Genomic DNA, 19055 nt, shown 5'->3' on the forward strand with positions numbered 1-19055 from the left:
CCCATTACAATTATGGGAAATGCGATCTGCTTACTAAAAATAAGTGATACTTAGGGGTTGTAGTAGAATTTTACAAATTCTACTCCAATTGCCCTTTAGTAACTTTAGGTGAAACTAAAATAATGTGAAAAGGGTGTGAAAACACCCTTTTTCATTTTATTTTAGTAAAAATAATGATAATAAATAGAGCCCTCTGTGAGTAACTGTTTAATCATTGTCTGTGGATGCGGTGCCATCTGACATCCCAGGAAAGCCGTCGTCCATCTGTCACAACCTAATACTTCTTAGTTTTGCATTGAAATAAATTGCATTTCTTTTTCTGTCTCCAGATTGTATAACTGAAAATGTTGTTACTGCGGCGGATTCCCCCATGTCTTAGAGCGCGTGGAAGAAAACGCCCCTGTGCAGGGCGCTCACCCTAATGTGCTCCTGAAGGAGTCTGTAGATAATGAAAGAACGCACAACGTAGACGTACAGTTTATGTGCCCTGTGTGCCCGGAAACGTGTGACAGTGTGTCTGAGTATTTTGATCACCATAAAGTTCATGAGCAGAAGACGCCGGTTTGCCTGGAATGTGGGGCGCTGTTTGGGGATAAGTCCGCTCTAGAGGAACACCTATTAACTCTCATGGAGGAGACCTGTTGGCGATGTCTCCTTTACCGAGAGACCTGTTGGTGATTTCTCCTTTACAGAGAGACCTGTGGCGATGTCTCATTTAACGAGAGAACTGTTGGCGGTCTCATTTGGCGAAAGACCTGTTAGTGATGTCTCATTTGGCAAAAGACCTATGATTGATGTGTCATTTAGCGAGAAGCCTGTCAGCGATGTCTCATTTTCATTTAACGAGATACCTTTCATCGATGTGTCATTTAGTGGGAAACCTGTTACCGATGTCTCATTTGGCGATGAGCCTATTAGCGATGTCTTGTATAGAGGGATGAATGTGATCGATGTCACGTTTAGCGATGATGCTATGACAACTAGGCCTGAAGAGAAGCAGCACATTTGTCCCGTCTGTCGGAAGAGCTTCCTGTACAACGGCTGCCTGGTGAAACACTTCAGGATTCACACAGGAGAAAAACCCTACGCCTGTACGGAATGCGGAAAGTGTTTCGCGCAAACCTCCAGTCTCAATTGTCACAAGAGAACTCATACAGGAGAGAAGCCCTTTATCTGCCCCCAGTGTGGGAAAGGTTTCACCAGCCAGTCTCACGTTATGCGACATCAGGCGATCCACAGGGTGGACCGGTCATTTTTATGTAATGGGTGCGAGAAAGAATTTTCGCAGAGGTCTTACCTTCTAAAGCACCAGAAGAGGATGACCTGCTCTCAGGCACCTGACGCATTTTAGTTTTTTTTTTTTTTAAATATAAAATATTTTACATTAAAGAAATAACTGTGGGTTCCTGTATTTATTTTTTTAAGCAATAGTTGAACAGTCATTCTCTTCTCATTCTTCATTATACAAAACAAATGTAAATTATGTCACCTCGTTATAATGTGTTACACCAGAGACAGAAACAAGGAAAGTGTAGCTAAACAGTATGGATCATCTGTATAGATGAGGAAGGGGGAATAACAGCAAATTATTTTACCTGATGATTTTGTTTCTTCAAGATATTTCATGGCGGCCATTACACGTGGGTTTACATCCCATCCTCCTATTGTTAGGCAGAAAGTTTTTTCCCCCTTGGGACCGCCCCCTAAGGGTGTATAGAGTCACTCCTCCCCTTCCTCCGTAGTCTTCTCCTGACATTCTGTATCTGGGGAGAAAACACACTTAGGGGGGTATATTATAGGCTGCCATGAAGTATCTCGAAGAAACAAAATGATCAGGTAACATCACTTGTTGTTTTCTTCTTCCCACTTCATGGCAGCCATTACGCGTGGGATATACCAAAGCATAATATATAGGGAGGGATAATAAAACAGTCCAATAGAAATTCTCATGCTTAATAATATTTAGTTATGACAATGCCCCTTTAAGGACCTGGCTTCCAAAATGTGCATCTGAAACATCTAAAGCATAATGCTTAGAAAAAGTATGAACTGACGACCAAGTAGCTGCTGCACAAATGTCTGTCAGACGCTTGAGCCTTCCTAGCACATAAAGTCGCCATTGCCCTGGCTGAGTCTGCTTTCAGATTATCTGGGACTTCACGACCATTCTCCTCATAGACAAACGTGATTAGTTGTTTGATCCAATTTGCTATTGCCTGTTTCGTCTGAAACTGGCAAAAAGTCCAGCTTATTCCATCTTTCCTCCTTCTTATCCTTCGGTTGTGGAAAAAATGAAGGCAAAATAATATAATTGATATGCAGTCGGGATGCCGACGGTCTAAATGCCGACCGTCATCATCCCGACTGTCTAATTCCGGCAAGGGTCTAATGACAGGCATCGAAATCTCAATGCCTGTCATTTTACCTACCTCGGGAGCCCGACGCCCGGCATCCCTTTCGTAGGTAAGCCGGCGCAGACAGCCGCAGGGGGGGGTGGAGGGTTAGGTTAGGGGCTCCCGGGGGGACTTAGGGTTAGGCACCCAATCAGGAGGGTTAAGGTTAGACTAGGGGAAGGGGGTTTTAGGGTGAGGCACCCCCAGGGGGAGGTTAGTGTTGGGCACCCTCCCCCTGGGAGACTTAGATTTAGGCTATGGGGAAAGGGGGTTAGGGTTAGGCACTTGGGGGGGAGGTTAGGGTTAGGCAACCCTAAGGGGGGGTTAGGTTAGTGAGTACTTACTTACCTTAGCAGCTCTTGTGGTGTTCTTCACTGGTGCCGGTCTTCCGGCGTCGGGATGTGTCCGGCAGTAAATCATACCAATCCCAAATAATTTCTTAATTTAAGTGAAATGTTGATATTACTTTTGGCAGAAAACTTGAGTTTGTTCTTAGCTCTTTAGAAGTTTGTCTGGTAATATATTTAAATAGGGCTCTTCTGCCCATAATGCTTGTAGTTTACTAGCCCTTTTTGCTGAAGTAATAGTAGTTAAAAAGACAACTTTCCAGGTTAACAATTTCTTATTTTTTTTTTAAACTCTTTTTATTGAGCAATAAAAATTACAGTCAAACATTCAAAAATAAATTACAGAACAAATTATGCTTTTAGAATAAAGACTGTCACATTTCAGAACAATAAAATAGCGATTTTTATTTTCTCAGTATAAGAAATAAAGGATATAGAAGCAAGAAAAATATCTTGCTGCAACGGTGTGGCAAACCGTCTAAGAGTAAAAAAAGAGAATAAGAGAAAAAAGAGGAAAATAACAGGAGAGAAGGGTGGGTAGATTCTAAGAAAGAAAACACTCAATCTAAATATAGTAGACAGAAAAAATAAAAATTAAATGTTGAATGGAGAGGAAATGTTTTGGTATGTCAGCCAAGGGGACCATGTTTTATCAAATGCTTTCGAGGTATTGCTTGTTAAAGCAGTCATGTATTCCATCTTGTAGACATACCAGATACGTGATATTATTGCCTGCATAGAAGAAGGGTCCGGGTTTTTCCAATCCGCTGCAATTTGGCAGGTCATAGCTGAGACTATGTGTCGGAATAACTTGTTCTGATATCGGGATAAGGAGGGCAAATATAAGGGAAGTAGAAAATGCTGAGGATCAGAGGGAATCGTGGTCTCAAAGAGGCGCAAGAGGAGATCGACAACCTCCTGCCATATACTGACTAGTTTGGGGCAAGTCCATCAGATGTGCAAAAAAGTACCCACGCTACTACAACCCCTCCAGCACCTATCCGAAGTGTCGGGGAACATTACTTGTAGCCGCGATGGCACATAATACCAACGATATAACAATTTGTAAGTATTTTCCTTAATTTTGATGCAAATAGAACTGGCGGTGGCATTGTCCCAAAATTCCGTCCAATTCTCAGCATCTATGGAGTGCCCCAAATCTTGTTCCCACGCCAATTCATGAGAGTCCCGATTGGGACTTACTTCCTCCCTTAATAAGGAATAAATAGTAGAAATAAGACCCCTAGTGGAGGGTCGACCCCAACAAATAGATTCAAAAGAAGTCAAAGGTCTGCTAATCTGAATCGAACTAATTTTAGAGTGGAAGTGTCTAATTTGTAAGAACCGAAAAAATTATTTGGATGGAATTGCTATTCTATCCCGGATTTCAGAGAACTGTGCAAAAGTAGTATCTGCATTGATATCGTTTACATAGTAAATATTACCCGATAACCAGGCAGTAAGGGATGATTTGCATAAACCTGGAGGGAAAATGGGGTTGTGAAGTAATGGTATCAAAGGGGACAGGTCTGGAGCTAACTTAAAATGTCTATTAAGTAAATCCCAAATTGCTAAAGCACGGGAAATTACAGGGTGAGAAGAAACTATCCGGGGGTGATGAATCTGTCAGGGTTCAGCCTAGGATCGGCCTCTCTCACCTCCTTGCCAGCTTCCCCTGACTTCCTTGCGGTCAGACGTTTGGTGCAGTGATGGATGTGGGGCTGAGTATTCTGCCTTAGGTGCTTTTTGCGAGCTTCTATGGTTGGCTGTGTGTGCTGGGGATCAGAGTTCCCATCATGGGCGCCGCCATGACAGTTCCTCTCATGTGACAGTACTCCTAACCTATGGTAGCATGATTCAGTCAGCTGATGCTGCTCCAGTAATCTGCTACCCCTGGGTATAAATCCGCCTCCAGAACTCCAGGAAGTTGCTGTTCAACTTCTTCTTCTCTGTTTCAGTGATACCAGCGTTGCTCTGTGCTAATCTTTCAGAGAGTTACTTCAGCCTGTTCACAGTTCTCCAGTTTCCAAGCTATTCTTAGTCTGAGAGTAGTTCTCTCCCAGTATCCAGACTGTTTTGTTTTCTATGTCTGTGTGTCTTTGTATATGTGCTGCTAGTATTGCAGCTTCCTTGTGTCACTGAGGTGTCAGATTACCTGCTGGTATTAATTAGCTCACAGCTGGACTTCCCAGCACATATCTGTGTCAATCTGCCCTGTGTCTTGTCAGTGCAAATCTGCACTTGCATTTAGCACTCTCCTTGTGTATGCCTGACTTCTCTTTGTGTCTTGTCTCTGCCAATCATTTCCAGCATTCCCATATATTCCCTGAGTCCACTCTGCTCTTGTCTGTGCAATCTCCAGTATATGTCTGTGTTCTTTGCTCAGGGTCTTGTCTTTGGTAATCAGCTCCAATCATTTCTAGCATTCCCATATATTCCCTGAGTCCACTCTGCTCTTGCCTTAGCAATCCCCAGTATATGTCTGTGTTTTTCTGCATACTTAACTGTTTCCTGTCCATGCCTGTGTTATAGCATTCAGTTCCATTTCCAGAGTTCATTCATTCCATTCACCTCCAGTGCTATTGCATTCTTTATAGTTTCCGGTCTTCTGCCATTCCCAGGTACCTGTCCAGAGGGCCGCGACCTGCTCACTTGGTGCAGCTGAAAACCAAATCCCAATTGGAGGGGTCACTGGAGAAAACCACCAAGTGAGTTAGACTCCGCACCTCTGGGCAGGTCTAGCCAAACCTGGGTTTGGCCGCAACTAGGAGACCTAGCCTAGTCACTCCCCTAGTCACCCGAACCCCTCGGCTCACCGCCCTCCACAGAGGAATTCTTGCACTGGATCGTGACAGAATCCTAGAAAGCCATAACAGGGAAGATACAGTGGCCAGTCCCAGCTCCTCGGCTTCGATAGCAACCCAGACCTTCCTTGCATTAAAGTTACACCACTGAGCACAATGAGAGAGCTGTGCAGCATAATAATATTTTTTTAAATCAGGAATGCCCAAACCTCCTCCCCTAGAGGGATGCTGAAGCAGCTTTAATCTGATCCACGGGCTTTTCCGGTTCCATATGAAATGTGAAGTTCGATACTGAAGGAATTTGAACACATAGGGAGGAATGTAAATCGGAAGGGTGTGAAATAGATACAAGAGACGAGGTAGAACGCTCATCTTAACCGAATGTATTCTGCCTATCCAAGAGATAAAATAATTGGACCAGTCATACAAATCAGTCTTAATACAATCTAGAAGGCGAGGAAAGTTTGCCTGAAACAGCTGATAATAGTGATGTCAGGTAAACACCAAGATATTTGATCTTTTTTTTATGCCAGGTACAAGGGAGCATGGCCTCTAGGGTTTGTTTTAGGGTAGCTGGGATATAGAAATCGAGAACTTCAGTCTTGGTAACATTAATTTTATAACCAGAGTGTTGAGAATATGAATTTATTTCCTCCAGGAGAGAATTTAGGGATTGGGCAGGGTCAGTGAGAGAAACTAAAACATCGTCGGCATACAATGCAATTTTATATTCAGAGGGACCTGTAGATATTCCCGAGATAGCTCTATTACAGTGGATCCTTGCCGCCAGAGGTTCCATAATAAGAGCAAATATTAAGGGAGAGAGGGGACAACCCTGCCGAGTACCGTTCGTGATCCAAAAACTAGAGGAGTAAACACCATTAACCGATACCCGTGCCATGGGGGAACGGTAGAGTGCCAAAACACCATCTAAAAATTTGCCCGAGAAGCCCATTTTGTCTAGGACAGCAAATACAAAGGGCCAGGAAATGCAGTCGAATGCCTTCTCCGCGTCTAGAGCTAAAATCAGGGAGGGAAGTTTTCTTTTATGAATAGAATGTATTAGATCAATGGCCCGTCTAGTGTTGTCCGATGCCTGATGTCCAGGTATAAACCCGACCTTATCTGGATGTATCAAATAAGAAAGCAAAGGAGCTAACCGAGTCGCTAAAATATTGGCATAAATTTTCAGGTCGACGTTCAATAATGAAATCGGTCTATAGTTAATACAGTGAGTAGGATCACAATCAGGTTTAGGGATCACCACAATATCAGCCCGAGTCATATCAGGAGCAAAAGAAGCGCCCTCTAAAATATAATTGAAGAAAAGGTAAGATGTGGAGCAAGTTCCTTTGCAAACAACTTATAATATTGGGCTGTAAACCCATCAGGGCCTGGGGCGGCAGAGGAACGCATTGATCTAATAGCAGCTGTTGTCTCTTCATCTGAAATACGGTCATTGAGAGTGGTTAGTTGGAATTCTGAGAGACTAGGCAGGGGGGTAGAGGATAATTATGAACGCACCCCCTCTGCTCCAGCAGAAGTGGGAGAAGAATCTGATAAATTATAAAGGGAACTATAAAAGGTCCGAAATTCCTCAGCCATAACTTCAGGATCATAGGTAAGAGAACCAGAAGACGGAGAATATAATTTGTCTATCGCACCTAATGCTTGTCTGCGACGCAATTTATTGGCTAATAAAGAATCAATTTTGTCAGCTTTATCATAAAAGCGTTGACGAAGTTTTTTCAAGATAAGTGCAGCACGGCGAGACAGAAGAGCATTAAGCTGACCTCATAGTTTCTAAATTTGGGTTTTCACGGAGGCGCTAGGGGATGTCTTATGTTGAATTAATAGTACGGAGATTTGTGACTCAAGGCGATGAATTTCCTGCGCAGCCGCTTTCCTAACTGCTGAGGTTTTAGAAATGAGAAAACCCCATATAGTAGCCTTATGGGCTTCCCAAAGGACACTAGAAGTAATATCAGGAGAGGTGTTCTTCTCAAAATAGCGGGTCACCGCCAGTTTTATTTCTAGCAGAGCGGGGGGATGCTGTAAAAGGGAATCATCAAGGCGCCAATAATGCTTCCTACCAGCTTCCATAACCAAGGAGGTAATAGAGGAGGAGATGTGAATCATATCTATCCTGGAATAATGTTTATGTGGAGCTAAAAAATGAGTATAGTCCTTGGCATGAGGATGTTTAAGACGCCAGGAGTCACAAAGGCCATAATGTTTAAGGGAAGCCAGGAGAGTACGAGAAGCTCTAGGAAGAGACATCCCGGAGGAGTTTGCAGGTGGGTTAGATCTATCTAACAGGGGATCAATAATGGTATTAAAATCTCCACTCATAATGTGGCCCTGTGCCACTCTACTAATACGCCTGAACAGAGAGTCAAAGAATTGGGGCTGTTCTTGATTAGGAGCGTATACTGATACCAAAGTGAAAATCTCAGTACAGAGGGTACCAATCACCATAAGAAATCGACCCTCTGGGTCCAATACAGTTTTTATATGGACAAAAGGGATGTTACGCCAAATTAAAATGGCCACCCCACGTTTTTTTACAATTCGCTGAAGCAAAGAAGGTCTGGACGAACCACCTACCTCGAAGCTGGGAATGCAGGCCCGTAAGATGCGTCTCTTGTAGGATTGCAATATTGGCTTTCTCCCTCCTGCAAGCCAGGAGAACAGTGCATTTCTTAGGAGAATTAAGACCATTTACATTGATAGATAGCAATTTAAGAGACATAGAAAAATATGTAAGAAAATATTGCATACATAACACATAGATATAATGAGTGAAAAGTTTGGCCCAAGTAGATCCACCCTTGGTGACAGAGAGGAAAAAGATGGGGGAGAAAAGCATAGAAGAGCCACAGAAGAAGAAAAAAAATAAAAAGAAGAGAAAAAAACAGAGAACCCATTTGGGTGAAAACCATGGTGCATTGGGTCCCAAACAAGGACCGCAATAAAATCAGTCAACATAACATTTATCAAAAATATTAAAGGGAGCATGGGGTAGTGGAAGGACCGTCTAATAGAGTCAGGGCTGCCTGAACCCTTACATATATGGTCAGCAATAGCCAAATCAAATAAAAAATCCCTATAATGCAGGGATCATTAACCTGTGTCAATATTAAAAAAAAAAAACTAAATAAAATAAAATAATTGGGAAAAACAGGGAAGGAAAGAACGAAAGGGGGGAGGGACAGGCAGGGGCTGGGGGGGGGGGGGCAAGGGAAAGAGAAAAAGAAAACACATACATGAATACACATAAAAATAATAACATATGGTCGCAAAGAACCAGAAAACAAAAAACACAAGAGAGGACTGTGCAGGGGAATTAAACCCTATCACAAAAAAATTGAACAAGCATAGAGCAACCTCACAGTTCAGAGTTCTCAGAAAGGTGGCGGGATACCCTCGTCCACTCTGGCAACGGAGGATGAGAACATTGTGGTTTGGGAGAAAGTGTAGTTGTTACCGGAACAGAGGTTGGCGTCGGGAGGAGATTAAGCTTGGCTAATAATTCTTGACTTTGAGTGAGGGTCTTAACATTATGCATAGAATTATTTGCTGAAACCTGGAGCATAAAGGGGAATCCCCAGCGATAACGGATTTGATGCTGTCGCAGAATCTTAGTAACCGGCTGAAGGTCTCGTCGTTTTTGAATAGTGGAGGGGACCAGGTCCTGAAAAACTTGCAGCTGCATATCTTGGAAGGAAATCACTGGAGAGTCTCGAATAGCTGATAAGATCCGTTTCTTTGAACGGAAATAATGAAAACGGACAATGACGTCCCTAGGTGGTTGAGTAGGATGGGGCTTTGGGCAGAGCGGCCTGTGGGCTCTGTCACATAGGCAATCTTCATCTATGAGAGTTGGGACCGTGTGTTGAAAAAAGTCTTTTAGGAATGATGCTAAAGAAGAGCCAAGGACTGATTCTGCTATGTTACGGATACGTAAGTTGTTACAGCGAGAACGATTCTCTTGGTCTTCTTGCCTTTCTTTGAGTGTCTCCATCTCGTCATGAAGTCTAGAGAGTTCTTTATCAAGGCATTGTTGGGAACGGCATAAGTCATCCGATTGGACTCCCTCCAACAAACCCGTAATAACCGCTTGGATCTGGGGATCAATACCTGCGTCAGACGAGCATGGTGAGGACGGGGATTCTGAGAGCAGCGAAGGATTCTGTGAGCCCTTAGATTTAGATCCCCAAAAAATGAGCGGTGGAGGTTTTTTACCTCTCTGCAAGATAGTGAAACAGTAATAAAAATAAAAAAACATCAAAAAAATTCCGTATAGGAAATAAGACACAGGGTTCTACAATATTGGTCCAGGCAGGAGTGGTAATATTAAACGTACATCTTTAGCTCGTGCGCTTCAGGGGGGATCTTAATGTAATAATCACAAAATACCACAAGAGGGGACTGGCGTATAAAAAATGGCAAATACCAGTGCCAGAGTAAAAACTATCAGGGGGAAAGCAGACAAAATAAATGAGAGATATTAACCATGTGGGGCATATGAAAAAGGGCATGTATTGTGAGTTATGCAGGGTTCCAGGCACTGTGAAAGGGCCAACAGGTCTCAATTCCAGTGCCAATTCAGAGGGGGGGGGGGCAGAGGGGCGGGCAAGGCAGGAATATATATAAAAATAAAATTATAGTCTTCTTGCAGGGACTCACCACCCCTCCATCACTCCCCAAGGTATCTCACAATGGAGAGGCACTTCTGGCAGCAATCAGGGCTCTAAAGCTGACAGCCCGACTGGGATTTGCTAGAGACAGAGATCCAATATGGCCGCCGTAGTCCGTCCAAAGCCAAAGCACAGGACCTGGCACAGCAGCAAGGAGGTCCAGGGAGGTGCCGACCACGCACCGTCAGAGGTTCGCCGCGGCTGGCCACCAAACTCTAGTCCCCGGCTCAAGGAAAAGCAGGTAGGGCGCAACCCGCTAGCGTGCCTAGCACGCCCCGATTCTGTGGACCTTACCCGCTTGGGTGATATCAGGCACAGGGGTGTGGGGGAGAGCAGTTACCAAGCTCCTCTGGCCACGGTAACGGTCAACAGGGCTCGCTGGAGCTATAACGGACTGGAGCTCAAGTCGATCACTGCTGCCTCCATCAACAGTCAGGTCAGGCCACGCCCCGTAACTTTTTTTTTTTTTAATTGTTGTTTATAGCAAATATAGGGGCCTATGTACTAATAATCGTGGTACTGCCGTGATTATTAACATTAAAACTTGCCGGGAATAGTTTCATTTCTAATGAAAATATCCTGGCTATGTATTACCGAGAACTCGCAGGGACAGCAGTTGTTGTAACCGCTGTCCCCGTGAGTTATATCCCCAGCATTTCAGAGAGGTGTTTGAAATACTTCTCCTGGAAAAGCTGATGTAAAAAATGGCTTCATGTATAGGCCCCTTAGAGTTGTTAAATAAATAAATATGCCCTAAAATTATTACACATTTGTCCACTTGACCCCCTGGTAACTAACAGAGGAGCCAAGAGGGTGGGGTACTAATTACCCAGACCTATTGGAGGAGCCCGGGTCAGCGGCTGAGGCCGCTTCCCAGTGTTGCACATTGTATTCTCCAATGGATTTTTCTGGAGGGGTCGTGACCACGCCTTACGAATTTGGTCACTCCCCCTTCAGTACCCTGGCCCCATGGCTATCTCAACGGCCCCGGTAACTAACACCATATATAATTCCTAATGATTAATATGCACTGTATTACCATTTGTGCTATGATCTCTAAATGTTTATTTGGGGCCCCACAGACATGTTCTTCTACCAGATAAAATTTGGGTGTGACCTACATGAAGACGGCAGCATTGGTGGCTACACAGAGTTTGGATTGAATGGAGAAGAGATCATTTTCTTCGATAAGGAAAGTTTCATGTATATCCCAGCCACGCATGCAGTGCAGATCATAACGCAGGGCTGGAACAGCGATCAGCCTAATGTGCTGGCCCATAAAAACTTAATGGAGCGTGATTGTATTGACTGGTTAAAGAGCTGTATGTACCATGGAAAGCAGGAACTGGAGAGGGAAGGTGAGAACCTGTAACCGCTTATAATCCAGAACCATCGTTGCACCTCCCTAATGCTAACGCATCCCATTAGCGTATTTCCACTGGCTGCCTATTTATTAATAATATTTACATAAAAACTCTGATTGTTCCGTATTTCGCAGAAGACGTTTTTGGGGAAACTGGATACCTTCCAGACACCAAGACAGGCGAAAACGGCGACAGCCGGCAGAGGTCTGTCTAATCATGGAGGGGGAGGGGTAGAACTCCTATATTTTTCTTGTGAAAAACACACTGCAAAGCACTTGAGGTCACTTGTAGTTCTTGGTAACTCTTGGTAGCCTGTTTGAGCCTGTATATGGCTGAATAACTGTATGGGAAAGATCTATGTAAGGCCATGTATTACGTCAGCAGTACCACACTCTTGAGCAGAATATAGCAAAACCCTGTTATTTAGTGACTCTTCGGGGTATATTTACTAAAGATCGATTTAAAAACGATTTAAAAAAATTATTAACATCGAAATTTCGTTTCTGGGACTAAATCACACATTTCTTAATACTTAAAAAAAAAAAAAAAAAAGTTGTCTATTAGTCATTGTGTGATTTATTCCTAGAAACACATCCATGTTAGTTGATTTTTTTAAATCGATCGAAATTGACCTTTAGTGAATTTAGCCCTTCATGTCAGTTCTTCCACAGGTGAAGGTTTCCAGTCATCAGTCAGACAGGACCACAAAGCTTCACTGCTTGGTGTACGGGTTTTACCCCCGATCTGTGAATGTGTGGTGGATGAAGAATGAACAAGAAGTTCTCTCAGATGAGGTCAACCGGATCCTCCCCCATCCAGATGGCACCTATCAGATAACTTTCACCATGGAAGTGCCGGTCGGGGAGGAGGAGTGTTACTCCTGTCATGTGGATCACAACAGCCTGGAGGAGACACTCAGTGTCAGATGGGGTGAGTGTGACTGGTAAACAGGACAGATATAGATGAGTAATACATACAGGGATGATCAGGTTATCACTCTGGTATCTGTGTGTTTTCTGGTAATAGTTTTTAAAGTAGTCGTAGTTTGGTTACAGATTAAGTATATTTTTAAACTTCCTTGTAGTTCCCTTGCATTTGTCAGCTTTTGAGGGAGGTTAATTATGGTTTTGAGTTTTTATTTTATTAAGAAAAACAAGTGTGCAATCACATTAGAATATTGCAGCTGCTGTTGTTTGGTGCTTGTTGTAACTGTGTAATGTTTCTCATTTTCCTGACAATTGTGTGAAAAGTTTGATTACTTCTTTCTTTTTTTCTTTGTTACAAGTTTTTGTAAGTTTTTGTTTTATACAGTTTTTTTTTTTCAACTTTAGTAATTTTTGTTGAAAAAAAATCACAGTACATCTTACACAATCAAGTCTATAACAACATAAGATATATAAATGTAGGGTAAGACAAAAAAGAGCAAAACAAAATAAAGGAAAAGAGGGGGAATGGGACCAAATAAAGGGAAGGGGGGCATCAAGGGAAATATGGCGGCATTGAGGTTTCTAGAACCACTTAAATACTAAAAGTCAGAAGACCATAGAGCAATATCTCTGGATACCCTGGTCGGTAAATAACCACTCAAAGAAAAGGAGGAGAGACCCGGTGGGGCGAGGTGTTCCGTGTAATATTTGATCCACTGGAGCCATTTTAACACAGGGGGGGAGGCTGAAGTCGAGTACATAACTTCTTTGGATGTTTGCTAGAATGTTGGAGAAACTGGGCAAGCGCTGCTCTAGTTGCATTGAGAATACGGGCTGCAGTATATGATGTAGGAGAGCAATCTCAGGTGCAAAGTGGTGTCCAGGTGACATGGTGAATCAGAATGAAAAACTCTTTCCATAAATCACAAATAACTGGTCAGCTCCAAAAGACATGAATGAAAGTCCCTACCTCATCGCAATTCCTCCAACATAACCACGACGTACCACATCACAGTCTGTGTAGCCTGTCCGGGGTAGGACACATTCTATAAAATAATTTAACAAGCGTATCAGAATGCTTAAAGCACAAATGGGAAGCAGACTATTATATTACTATCCAATGAGGAGTGGGATACTGTACATTGGGCTGTTTTTTTGTTTTTTATTAATCTGTTACTAAATATTACTGTGTAGTTGTGAGTCTTTTGGTATTGGCCTGTAATTACTAGTGTGTAAATTGTGAGCGAGTTACTCATCTGATACGGGATCAAGATGACCTATCCATTTCCCACTTTCCTTGTTGTTTCCTTGTTTTCTTCCATTAGTAGAACCCAAGATCAGAGGATGGCATATCTCTCTGTATACTGGGACATGTCTGGCTATGGTCATGTCAGTCTGTTTAATGGCAATAGTAAGAAGAACATTTTGGTGAGTACTGTAAATAACCTATGGTCACTGGACATTAGAAGGACACTATTCATATACGGATATAGGTGTTGTTTTTTTTTTTTTTTTTTTACAGATATGATTCCTTGGCCAGCTTTGACCGTTGTACTATTCTGATATAGTACTCTCCGCGAATTGGACCCACATTCAAAAATTAGACTTTCTTTGGTGGGAGGAGACATATAAATAGGAGTGGAGGGCAGGGGATTACCCAAGTACAGAGGCGTTCCCTGTTTAGCAGGTGTCTTCCTCTGTCACCCCTGTATATATCCAGTTTTTATTGGAGAAGCTGGTAATGAGTCATCTTAAACTACTACAATGGGATAACTTGTGTATAACCCAGGTCCAGGCCATTTTCCAGGGGATAAGCACTATTCTTATGGTCACAAGTTTCCATGTAATATAAACAGGCAAAGGCACAACTGTGACATACAATTATTAGGTGTATCCTCGCTAATTAAGTAAGGCTTTAATGGAGCTCATTTAGAAGTATTTTATCGGAAAAAAGTAAAAGTTAAATTAATGAGAGTCCTATAGTGGTATACTCTATGGCTTTGGGGTGACTTTTTGTTTTACCTTCCCTTCAAATGTGTACCCACAAAAGCAGGAGTATCCCCATTTTTCTGAGGGGGGAGAGTTCTCACAAGTAGAATGGCTCTGATCTACATCTATGTATGGGCAAAGAGGCAAAATAGGCTGAGTTACAGAAAGCTATTTGCATATTTTTTACTTAGTAAATTAACTTTCATATATGCTTTGTAGAGCTCCTCTTGTTGATTAGAACAGGGGTACTCCCATGTCTGAGAGGTACTTTGGTGAAATTGCCAACATATATTGCAGTTTGTCTCTCCTTACTGTAAAATGTGTGTTATTTATGCTATATACTGTAGGCCAAACATTACAAAACAACAAACCATATGGTCATTTAATACAAAGATGCAGCTAAAATCCATCCACATTAATGCCCCTCGGACCTTCCCTCCAGGATTTCCCGAAGGCAAGCCCTAAAAAGTAGACAAGGTGCATTCTTAGTGGCACCTTGTCTGGGCACTCCTGGTGGCACCTTGTCTGGGCACTCCTGGTGGCACCTTGTCTGGGCACACCTGGTGGCGCCTTGTCTGGGCACTCCTAGTGGCGCCTTGATCCATAACATGGACAAAACCAGCCATTCGTAAGTTATTAACAGGGTCATTTCCAGGAACTAATTTTTAAACAAAAGTTTTTCATTACTGGACGGATTCCTGGAACAGTTTCTCTTATTCTTAATACATCCAAGCTCAGGCCAGGCAACAGAGGGCCAGAAATAATCAGCAGGACGATGTGGGAGGTAATAATTAGTCGACATTCTGAGTGTCGACAGAACATACTGCAGCCAGATGATTTTTGTAGTACAGTTGGGCAACAATGTGACAGGATAATTAATATCCCATTATAATCCTGTGGTAATTCACCCCTTGTATGTATGCTGACATCCAGATACAGATCCCCAGCTCATGTCCAGTTATACACATCTTCCTGGACAAGGGAAACTGGGCCTAATTCAGACGTGTGCGCTATATGCATCGCCGCTGCGTCCAAATGCGAAAATATGATATTGCCACAGAATGCGTATGAAGGCAAAAGACACCCACTGCCGGCATCACAGATCCGAGAGCTACGTCCAAAGATGCGGCATCAGATCACCATCTGCCACCTAAGTAAGCCTAAGCTTACCCAAAATGGCCGTCCGAACCACTGCCGAGGCCAGATAATCTGTATTGTACAACGCAAACACTGGTCTCATCACGCCAAGAAAATGGGGCAGACGCTCCCCATTTTCTGCAAAGGACAGCCCCCAAAAGACAGCAGCCTGTCAATCAGGCTGCGGCTTCCCTGACACTGCAACAGGAGCCGCAGCTGCATTGCAACACATGCGTACTGTGGCTCCTGCGCATGCCCCGTCCACACACCACCGGAGTTTGCATAAAACTCAGAATCAGGCCCTCTGACCGCAATTCCAAATGGATACAACTATGCAAGATAGGACCCGGCTTCACCTGCTGACCGTTCTTACATTCAGTCCAAGTGGTATATTTACTAAAATGCTGTTTTTCTGAAGTGAAGGTGTTGCCCATAGCAACCAATCAGATTCTAGCTATTATCTTCGAGAAGGTGCTAGATAAATGTTAAGTAGAATCTGATTGGTTGCTATAGGCAACATCTCCACTTCTAAAAATGGGGCACAGTGGCCTACCCAAGGTTACAATCTGTCAATATTTAGAATGATACAAGGGTAAAACAGCCCATACATCAACAAACCCGATTCCCCGATCCTGATCTGATTCCCCCATCTCCGATTCTCCGTTGATCGACAAAATCCAAAATGTTAGAAATCCACAAATAGCTGATTCCCACCATTTTGTGGTCAGAATCTGCGAATCGAGGATTTCCAACATGTTAAGTTTTGACAATTGTTTAACACAATCCTTGGCACAACGCAGAATTGTACCGATTGACTGTTGATGTACAGAATAGGCTGCTTAGGTCTGATTATTATACGGTTATATATTCAGTTCATTTAACCATTGAGCTACAACTTTCTTTTGAAAAATTAAATCTTTATTCAATTTATACAGATATGTTGATTTGTTTTTATAACAGGTAATACGTATATAGTTAGAATTTGTGTTTATATAGGTTCAGTTACTGTAGCTTATTTTGGTAAATGGGTGTCTGGCATGAAATCTATTTCTGCTGCCCCCTCACCTGTGCATCCCCAGGCTCCTGCCTCAATAGACCGCTATGTATATGTACGCGGCAATGAAATGATTTTATTTTTCTCTCACTTTCCAGGCTGAAATCAACACATGAAGAAGCATTAAGTAAAGAAGCACATTGCTTGCGATCATGTTTGCTACACTACTAGACCAAGCAAAGTAACATTGAGTGCAGTGGATGAAATTTCAGATCCCTCACATGGTTTTGATGTCACCATATTTGCACCAGTGTCCCTGAATTCTGTACCAACCAAGAACCCAGTGATACATCATAGTAAATACATTTTGAATAAATAAAAACGTGTCTGGTGTTATATTTCCTCCGTCAGTAAAAGTCTGCGAAAACCCCAATCTAACTAGGGGCACTGTGAGGATCCTGCACCACTATACAAACTGTGCCAGAATGTATCTGGGCCTCCATATTCTTGCTGTGGGTTTCCACGTAGGTTAATGGAGAGGGGAGGGCTCCGTTGCCAGCCTATACAAGTGTGGGGTGCAGAGGGAAGACTCACATTTTTGGGAACTCAATTGTTTTTTTTTGGGGAGTTTATGTCAGATTGTATCTGTATTTACAGTGCTGTCATACTATAATTATACATCTATATTACTATACCTCAAGTATAACAAGTGATAAATGTGTGATGGCAAATATAAAGGATCTAGAAACAATCAGGAGTCAGAGCTATACAGGGAATTACTGTATACAGCTATATTACATCAATTCATTGGGGACAATAGTGTCACAGTTAATTCTTCCTGAAAGTTTCTGCTCTCTGTGGGGTCTATGTACTAAGCAGTGATAAGTGACAGAGTGAAAAGTGATGTCTGTGATAAGTGCCAGCCAATCAGCTCCCAGCTGTCATTTTTCAAACACAGCCTGTGAGATGACAGTTGGAAGCTGATTGGCTGGTACCTTATCACTTACTTATCACTTTTCGCTCTGTCACTTATCACTGCTTAGTACCTATGTCCGGTAAGACGCTTCTCCCTTCCTGGGATACCCTGTTTATTCATTCATACACACATCCACCCCATATGCTCTCCAGTTTTATTACCCACATGCTAAATCCCCTTTCTCACCAACTGTACTATGCAATGCGACATCAATAATGCCTCTGTTATATAATATGTCTCAACGACACATTATTTTTACTATTTCCGCTAAATTGTCTTTCCTACAGCAGAGTATTGTTCCTGCCAGCACAGCAGGGGGCGCTCCTAAATGTAGTCTTCTGGAATTATTCCAATTCCTCCAATTTTTCCCCAGATTAGAAATATACACATGTAACTCCTGCTCAACTGTATATCGTGCACCAAAGAAGAGAAAAAGCCTTGTCCTGTTTGGCGCACTAATTTATAAAATGTAACCTTTATTAAATACAATTAAAATATGTAAGCTAAATCAGTGAAATATTTAAAAACAATGATACATGTATAAAAAGGTGAATAAAGTGATTAAAAAAACAAATTGACCCACTGTGTGTTTATTTGTTGTTGTACATAAGCAGCATCTGTTTTATATTGGATGTTAATTAATTCAATGCTGGTAATCCAGTTCAATAATAATATGTTACTATATTACACCCAATAAAGATTTGTTATTCATACAAGGGCTGGTTATATTACTCATTACATACTATTGTAGCAGATTCTCCTCCAGTAATTTTCTCAATGTACCATACCTCCCAACTGTCCTGCATTCAGCCTTCAGGGAGAGCACGTACCGCGGGTGTTCAGAAGGTGAACAGATTCCATGCACATGCGCACGGCATCTGTTCACCAGTGCAGGAAGAGCCTGGGGGCTGCCCCCTTTAGTTACATAAACTGGGGTTGCCACGAGGCTCCGACTCGTTTTCAAGATGCCCACCCCTTTTAGGGATTAACATATTATTATTGAACTGGATTACCAGCATTGAATTTATTAACACCCAATATAAAACAGATGCAGCTAATGTACAACAACAAATAAACACACAGTGGATCAATTTATTGTTGTTGTTACTAGTCGACCCGTCGGAGTAAGTGCCTAACCCTGACCCTAACCCTAAAAAAATGTAAAAATGTGTCGACCATTTGACTATATGAGTGCAGGGCCGGCGCTTCCACAAGCTTAGGCAGCTAACTAGGGGCGCCGGCCTCTAGAGGGCGCCCGGCCCTCCGATCACCCCCCCCATTTACCGGGTGCCCACTGAGATTGTGTTACCAGCGGGCACCCGGCTCCTTCCTGACCCCTCCCCCCCTCCCGTTCACCCCGCCTCCTTGCACCACTCCTGAGCTCCGTCTTCCGGGTCCCGCAGTGCTCTATGGAAGTGACGTCAT

The 19055-nt window shown here is 42.8% G+C and overlaps 3 protein-coding genes and 1 long non-coding RNA gene across 6 annotated transcripts in view; 3 read left to right on the top strand and 1 right to left on the bottom strand.

Moving 5' to 3' along the window:
- Nucleotides 1-19055, bottom strand: part of LOC148506531 (uncharacterized) — a 555606-nt gene that overhangs the window by 368984 nt on the left and 167567 nt on the right. The gene's annotated exons all lie outside the window — the stretch shown is intronic.
- Nucleotides 707-1351, top strand: LOC148506549 (uncharacterized). Its single transcript, XM_088446498.1, has one exon. The coding sequence runs from the start codon at nucleotides 707-709 to the stop codon at nucleotides 1349-1351; it is 645 nt and encodes a 214-aa protein (XP_088302624.1).
- LOC148506550 (major histocompatibility complex class I-related protein 1-like) lies at nucleotides 10345-15519 on the top strand. Its single transcript, XM_088446499.1, has 5 exons — nucleotides 10345-10675; nucleotides 11327-11602; nucleotides 12269-12551; nucleotides 13860-13962; nucleotides 15457-15519. Exons 1-5 carry the CDS (start codon nucleotides 10345-10347, stop codon nucleotides 15517-15519), a joined length of 1056 nt encoding a protein of 351 aa, XP_088302625.1.
- Nucleotides 15569-19055, top strand: part of LOC148506551 (major histocompatibility complex class I-related protein 1-like) — a 91224-nt gene continuing 87737 nt past the window's right edge. Inside the window, exon 1 of the mRNA XM_088446500.1 lies at nucleotides 15569-15677. Coding sequence (XP_088302626.1) covers nucleotides 15569-15677 — 109 coding nt within the window. The remainder of the gene's footprint in view (nucleotides 15678-19055) is intronic.

Source organism: Taudactylus pleione, unplaced genomic scaffold (assembly GCF_031769625.1).
Source record: "Taudactylus pleione unplaced genomic scaffold, aTauple2 ptg000400l, whole genome shotgun sequence".
Lineage (NCBI taxonomy): Eukaryota > Metazoa > Chordata > Amphibia > Anura > Myobatrachidae > Taudactylus > Taudactylus pleione.